The 7,845-nt window shown below is 49.4% G+C and overlaps 1 protein-coding gene across 9 annotated transcripts in view; it reads left to right on the top strand.

The window, feature by feature from the left end:
- Positions 1-602: 602 nt before the first annotated feature.
- The window catches only part of SLC25A19 (solute carrier family 25 member 19), a 14,598-nt gene continuing 7,355 nt past the window's right edge, over positions 603-7,845 (top strand). The window contains exons 1-6 of one of the 9 annotated variants that reach the window (XM_019644506.1): positions 618-751; positions 1,189-1,240; positions 1,854-1,961; positions 3,998-4,160; positions 4,352-4,507; positions 5,806-5,976. In XM_019644506.1, the coding sequence (XP_019500051.1) occupies positions 4,029-4,160; positions 4,352-4,507; positions 5,806-5,976 (459 nt within the window). In that variant the 5' untranslated portion in view covers positions 618-751; positions 1,189-1,240; positions 1,854-1,961; positions 3,998-4,028. Of the gene's footprint in view, positions 838-1,188; positions 1,241-1,853; positions 1,962-3,989; positions 4,161-4,351; positions 4,508-5,805; positions 5,977-7,845 lie in introns of all 9 variants that reach the window. The other 8 variants (XM_019644507.1, XM_019644509.1, XM_019644505.1 and 5 more) reach the window with 8 other exon arrangements.

Genomic DNA, 7,845 nt, shown 5'->3' with positions numbered 1-7,845 from the left:
ACTAGCGTGAGAGCAGTACAATGAGTCATTTCCCCGTCATTTCTACATCTTCTGTAATGTGTCTCTATATATTTTATAATGAGAAATTATGCATAATAAACCCTAGGGGGAAACAAAACCTCTACATTTTTGCCGTCGTCTTCCTGGTGTTAAAAACCCATCTTGCCCCTTCGTCCTCCAGGTTTTTGCTAAGCTACCCTCCTTTTATCCCCAAGTTTATGTTATCCAATTCTGGAACTACCTATATTTTGAAAAAAGCGAGTCGAGTTCAGCGCTCCCTAACCTTCCACTCGTCAGCAGGCTGATCCCTGCCACAAGCCACTGGGCACAGAGACCTCGAAGGGCGCAGCCTGGATTGGACACCGGTTGCTTTCCGACGTATGGGTAATAGCCATGCGCATGCAGACTACATCCCCCAGGAGGCTCTGCACATCGAGGGAACACCCTTGGTTGCGAAGGACTACATTACCCATGTACACGTTGCGGGAGGCGGTGGCTGGATGACAACTGTACCACCATTGGTCCAGTGTCTGTCGGAAGCTGCGTGGTGATTGGCTCAGGGGCCCGTCAGTTACTTCCCGGCGCAAGTTGAGTTTTGCAGTCTAACGATTCCGGGGGGAGGGAGGGCGTGAAGAGCGAGGGGAGCTGGGCGGCGCACTCCGAGCCGGGTGAGTGACCTCTACCTCCGCCCTTCTTGCCGTCGGCTCTGGGACCTGCACCCTCGGTCCCCGGAGGGAGCACACACACACAGGTATTCACGCGGTGGGCCGGGACTGTACGCACGCGTGTCATGCTTGATCAGAGAAGCATCTTCAGGGACACAGGAGCCCAAAACCGGTACACAACCAGGGCACCTGTACACTCGGGTGCCCGCCTCGCCGGGCATCTTCTCGAACTTGGGGAGAAAAACGCCATGAGGCACATCTGGGCACCTTTGTCCACTGCGGGGACATCTACACAGACCCTTAAATGAACACGTGGGCACACGAGCACTCAAACTCACGTCGGCTGGGCTCCTGCAAACCCGAATGCCAGGGGCTTCCGCAATAAGAGAAGGGGGTGGCGAAGGCAAACTCGCACATACACCCCATCCACCCTGCCACTCACTCTAGCGGCCCCCATTTTCTCGGTGCTGTATTATATATATCATGCATATAATTATATTTCATTTTTGTTTTGTCTCTTTAGATAAATATCAAGACTTATTGGTATAAGAAGGAAATTTTGAGCAATAGAGAAAGTAAGGCCCCCATTGGACTATGTGTAACCAGCCCTTTCACGTATATAAGACTTTTATGTTTTCTACAAAGCTTATCACATGTGTTATCTTGCCTCATCCTGGCAGCAGTCTGGGGTAGGCTGGGCGGACATAATTCCCATTTTCCAGAAGAGAAAACTGAGCCCAGATTAAATAAACCTACCCAAGATTCATGGGAGAGGCAGAACTGGACGTCAGGCCTCTTGATCTGAGGTCTAGGGTTATGTCCGGTTATGTAGAGCTGCCTATTTGTAGACATGCCTCCCTCCCTCTGCCCGCAGGGAACTGACCCAGCTTGATGTGACCTGAGCAGTCCCCTGGAGAACCTGCAGAGAGACTTTGCCTCTCAATCACCTGCCCCATGTTTAAACCACTCCTCACAGGTGCCCAGGGAGAAGTAGCTTGAATTAATGTCACAGAGAATTTGATGGGAAAGGTCAGGCCTCCTCCGTTGAAGGAATCGGAGAAGATACCAAGAAATGGGCACATTCCTGGCAGGGGTCAGGGGGTTTCATATCATTAGACTTTTGATAAAGTATTATTTTAGACTACTTTGCTTATAGAGCCCCCATGGAAATGTCATGTTGGTTTTCAGGATGGATTGGAGCACGACTTTGGTACTTTCAGGAAAGTGAGGACTTGGTGCCGAGGGAGTAGTGTGGACAGAGATCCAGAGTGGGTGAGAGGAGTAAAAGAATCAATGGTGGGTGAAGATGGTCACTATGTGGGCACTGACTTCCCTGTCACTACAGGTATTCAAGGTTAATTCTGAGGTTCCTTCTAAAATCATTTTATATTTAGTTTCAGTTGGGGTTTTTTTGGGGAGGCCATAACAAATCCAAATGATATAGGGACAGATCTACCTTCCATCTTGCCAACCCTCCCCGCAAAGGTAATCTTCCCAGCCTGTTGGTGTGTGTCGTCACAGACTTTCCTCTGTGCATGATACGACTATACAGAGCGTATATAGGTCTTGCTATTTTTCTTTTGTAAAAATGGGGTTATACAAGACATAGTATTCTGAAAACGGCTTTTTTTCATGTTTCACTCTATCGCGGACGTCTTTTCAAGTGTTACATAGCTCTGGCTCATTCTATTTAATGGCGGCATAGTAGTCTATGGCATGGATGTGACTTAGTGTACTTATCTATCCCAACCTTGGTAAGCGTTTGCACATAACCTGTTTTACAAACATTAGTGCAATGCATTCCATTTCACGCACCCATGCTACTATTTCTCTAGAACAGTGGTTCTCAACCAGGGGCAGGTTTGCACCCCAGGGGGCATTTGTTAATATTGGGAGACATTTTTGATTGTGGGGAGTGTGGTGTCCTGGCATCTAATAGGCAGAGGCCAGGGGTGCAGCTAAATATCCTACAATGCACAGGACAGCTGCCCACTACAAAGAATGATCCATTCTAGAATGTCAGTAGTGGTGAGGTTGAGAGACTCTGCTCTAGATAAAAATGGAATTAGACATCTTAAAAATAAATTTATATATTTAAAAAACCACAGTGCTTAACAAATTATGACATAGCTAATCAATGGAATATTATTTAGCCATTTAAAATGATGTTTACGAAGATCGTGTAGCAACATGGAATCATACTTAATGATATTTTGTGTTTTAAAAGCCATGTACAGAAAAAAGCCAGACAGGAATATGTAAAGTGAGAAGTGTTAAGGTGGTGGGTTTTTTCCCCTCTCTCTCTTTCTGCAAGGTCGTGTTACTTCTATTATCTAAAAGTTACTGGCCTTTAGTCATTTATTCATTAATTGTTTTTAGAGCTTTTGGGGTGTGCCAAGCACTGAGCTGATGATCTTTGGAGATCTGGCTGTAAGGAGGCTGATGGAGCCTACCTCCTGTGGGTGGAGGGGACAGAACACAGCAGCAGGTGCTGTGAGTGCTAGCCAGGACATAAGTGCATCTTAAGGGGATGCGCTTTAGCTGAGCTCTAGATGAGAGGAGCTAGCCTTGGGAAGAGCAACGGGGGCTGCGTTTCAGACAAGGGGAACAGTAAGTGCAAAGGCCAGGAGGGTAGACAAGGACCTCCAGCAGCCTTTCTAGGAACCGGGCAGAAGCACTGAGCCCACCCTGGTTGAGAGTGGCCCAGGGTGGGGGTGAGGAGGTCAGCAGGGCCTGCGAGCATCATCTCATAGCAGAACACTGCTCCACTGCTCTGGGTGGGCCGGAAGTGTGTTCAGAGGGTGGGGAAGGGAAACGCAAAAGGGCTCAGGGCACACTGGGCTCTTCCTTTGAATCAGGTGGGCCTGTTAAGGAATCCCAGGCCGTGTTCCTGGAACATGCGTGTCTGACAGCCCCCGCACCCTGGGACTTCATCCAGGCAGGAGTTTGCCATAAAGCTGGTGTCTTGGAAAGTCAGTTAATCTCTGGAAGTGAACGATTGCCTTACCAAGTTCATTCACTCAATCAACAAATATTATGAGCACTTACTATGGTGAGACTCTGTTCCAGGCCCTGGAAATAGAGATGGACAAATGAGACCAAGACCATGTTTGCATGGGCTCGCATTCTTGTCTCAAATGCGATGTACGGAATAAACGTCCAGCGTGTAACTGCTATAGAGAAGGGTAAAGCAGGGTAAGGAGATCAAAAGGGACGTGGGCGCTGTTTCAGATGGCTGGTCAGGAAAGGCTGCTCTGAGGAGGTGATAGGTCAGCAGAGACCCTAAAACTCGCTCTGGTGTTTACTCCATGTCTCTTGCATTTCGCTTGAAGCTGATGGACATTGTATGGGCCAGAGGCAGCGATGGTTGGCTATGACCCCAAAGCAGATGGCAGGAATATCTCCAATTTCGAGGTGGCAGTGGCTGGGTCTGTGTCTGGACTTGTCACCCGGGCGCTGATCAGCCCCTTGGACGTCATCAAGATTCGTTTCCAGGTACTCTTTCTCCCTTTTCCTATGTCATGGGCTGGAGGACAAGGACAAGTTCACTCTTTCCAGAGCAGTTCTTGAGAACTTGGAATTGTGTCAAGGAGAAGCAGTTGGTTGCCTTCATTACCTTTTCTGAAATTTCTCCTTCTCACCACCCCCGCCCGTACCGTCCTGACCTTCTCAATTTTGATTCCTAGCTTCAGATTGAGCGCCTGTCTCGCAGTGACCCCAATGCGAAGTACCATGGGATCCTTCAGGCTGCAAGACAGATGCTGCAGGAGGAGGGCCCCACAGCATTCTGGAAGGGCCACATCCCAGCGCAGCTTCTCTCCATAGGCTATGGAGCTGTCCAGGTAGGTGGCAGGGGCACTGCCGGGCCCCTGGGGTCAAGTTGCTCAGTGGAGGCTCTGGGACACCGCCTGGGGCAGGGTAGCAGCAGGCGGTCATCACACTTCTCATTTGTCTTAACTGGGAACCTACCTGACAGATTGAAGACATAGACTGAGCTGAACCATAGGCATTTTTTTCTGAATATTAGGTATTACACCTAGGAGACTCTTGACACCACACCCCCAGTGGGGCTTGGCAAATGGCGACACAATGCATTTCATTTTTCAAAATAGTATTTTCATATCTGTGCTTCCTTTGAACTTCCCAGCAGCATTGTGAGGAAGGTAGAGTAAGTGTTATATGGATCAGAGAGGTCAAGTGAGCTGCCAGAGGCCACACAGCCTGTAAGTGGTGGGGCTAGGATTAGAATCCAGCGTCCTGACTCTTGTTCACTCCTTCTTCAGCTGAGTGCCAGTTCCTTTCATGGTGTGTGACCCGTGGCTGTACAGCAGTGGTAGTGGTAACAGCTGGCCCTTCTACAGTGCTAACTGTGGGCCAGGCCCGTTTTAAGCACTTCACATCTATTATCTCACAGCAGTGCTTTGAGGTAGGTTCTCTTGTCACTCCTGTTTTACAGACGACAAGACTGAGGCAGAGAGAGCTTAAGTAATTAACCCAACCGCAGTCACTCGCTAGGAAGTGGCAGAGCCAGGATTCCCACTTGGGCAGCTAGCGCCAGAGTAGTCCCTGCCTGCTCTTCCTGTGACATCCCAGCGAGTGCTCAGGTCCGGCGTGCGCCGGGTAGACGTGCCCTGCCATCCCATCTATTCCTGGCACACACATGCTCAGCATGATGAATAAGTACAACTTGCACTCTCAGGACCCCAAGCCATCTTAAGTTGGCTGGAGGAAGATCTGAGCGTAAGTGGGGATAATACCACGGAATATGGAATATGTGGAATTCCCCCGACAGAATTTTTGCTTCAGGCCAGAGTGTTTCTCAGACCGTGCCACTGCCCACTGCACTGAAGGGGTCCCCTGCCGAGAATCAGGTAGTGGCCATCTTTTCCCAGGTCCCAGGAAACTAAGTTAATGAGTAGAATTTTCTGATACAGGATTTTTCTCATCTGAACCCTTTGGGTATTGGGTTCAACTCCAATAGAGTATAAAATGGCATCTGAGCTGCACAAAATTACGTCTGTTGTATTCTTTCGCTGCTCCAGAAGACTCTTTTCTCATCCCTAGAACTGGGCCCCACCTGGGTCATGAGTAGTATATTTGGGGGGTGTCTTGTCAATGACTTTGTCCCGCGTTCTTGCAGTTTTTGTCGTTTGAAATGCTGACCGAGCTGGTACACAGAGCCAGCATGCGCGACGCCCGCGACTTCTCCGTGCACTTTGTCTGCGGTGGCCTGTCTGCCTGCATGGCCACCCTCACCGTTCATCCTGTGGATGTACTGCGCACCCGCTTTGCAGCTCAGGGTGAGCCCAAGGTGAGTGGCCGGGCCAGAGAAGGGGCTCAGGTAACGGGAGGTGGCCCAGCAGTTGGGGCCCTTTTCCCAAGAGGGAACAACGCTGGGAGAGGCCATGGTTTTCAGTCCATCATCCATCCATTATTGAAACCTGTAACTGTGCTTTGCACCGAGCACGTTGCTCACAGCCTCACTGGGGAGACAGAACCTCCAGGTGGCAGTCAGAACAGAAACCAAACAGTGGGCAGGACAGGGAAGGCATCTTGGAACGGGAGATGAGGAAATGGGATAATTGAGTCAGACTCAAGATAGAACTTACTGAGCGAAAGTGAGGGATTAAACCCTGAAGTAGACCTCCCCACCATAATCTCTGTTTCCTGGACATGCATAAGAATAGTATTGTGTGTATGTGTGTGTGTGTGCGTGCGTGCTCAACCAAGAAAGAATGATTTTTCTACTGTCTCCCTCCTGCTTTATAATGTCATTGGGAGGAAATGATGCTTAGCTTAAGAATTTGATCCAGGGACCAGTTAAGAATAAATGTGGTTGATTGTTTGTGTTGCCTGGGGTGGAGATCCTGGGTCAGGCGAGCCCTTTTGTGTAGGAGATGTCCTGATGACTTTTTTGGTTGAGAAGGGCAAAGTCCTCTGGGAACAGTCTGGAAGAAAACGGAGCATAAGAGACAGATGGCTCTGTATGACACTTCAGTGGAAAATAGAGGTTTGGAGTAGACAGCCCTGGGGGAGAGATGAGATGAGGCGCCCTAGGAACTGAGCAGAGGGATGGAAGGGAAGGGTGTTTATAGATGGAGAGAACAGACAAACCTCAGCAACATGGTGGCTGCTGGGATGAAGAAAGATGGCTGGTGACACTGTACCCTCTGGCTTCAGCCTGGACTGTTAACTGTAGGACTGTTGCCAGCTGTTCTCTTCAGATTCTCCTGTTGGATCCCTTGTCTTCTCTGTTTGATTAATGCCTTGTTTTGATGGAGCACACTCTGAGGTGCAGTTTCCCGAGAGAACCCTCGATGGAAAATGCCTTTATTTTACTCTTACACTTGACTGCCGACTTGGGAGTAGGATTCTAGGTAGCTCTTGGTGTTGCTGAAGTCCAGAACCATTCTGCTTACTGGTCCTTCATGTGAAACCATCCTCCGGCCCCACATGGGAGCTTTCAGGCTCTTTTCTTAATCCCTGGCATTCTAGAAATGTACCAGTGATGTGCACTAGAGGTGGGTCTTTTTCATTCACTGTGACGGGCACTGCCTGGACCCTTTAGTCTGGAAACTCATGTTCCTCATGCCTGGAAAATGGTCATGGATTTTTTTATTCACAATGGCCTGCCCTCTGTTTTTCTTTTTTCTTTCTTTCTGGAATTCATGTCAGTTGGACATCCTGGATTAATCCTCTGATTGAGCTTTTCTCTACCACTGTTCAGCTCTTTTTATCTTTCTGTCCTACTTTCCAGGAGGTTTCCTTACTTTTTTTTTAAAGATTTCATTGGGGAATTGGGGGAGGGGAATAGCGTTGGGCAATCGGGGAATGGGAACAGACAAGTTGCTGTCCTTTTGTTCTTCAGTCTAGTTGTGGAGGACGTCGCTTCACTAGCCCATGTTGGTATTATCATTGCGCTTTCCCCGGGTGAGGCAGATTGGTTGCTGGCCACCAGACAGCCACTTACAGCGGCTCTTGGCAGCTCACGCCGGCTGCCAGCTACTCACAGTAGCTTTATGGCAGCCCCTCTGCAGCCTATGCTCTATGCCGTCGCTGGCGACTCACAGCAGCCCAGCTCCAGCTCGAGCTGTTGTTCACCATCTTAGCTGTAGAGGGCGCAGTGTCACTGGCCCTCATGTGGGATCCGAACCGGGGCCCTGCTGCTCAGAGCTGGCGT

This window comes from Hipposideros armiger, unplaced genomic scaffold, assembly GCF_001890085.2.
Source record: "Hipposideros armiger isolate ML-2016 unplaced genomic scaffold, ASM189008v1 scaffold_87, whole genome shotgun sequence".
Taxonomy (NCBI): Eukaryota; Metazoa; Chordata; class Mammalia; order Chiroptera; family Hipposideridae; genus Hipposideros; species Hipposideros armiger.
The sequence above is the reverse complement of the archived record's forward strand: the minus strand, read 5'-3'. Positions and strand labels throughout refer to the sequence as shown.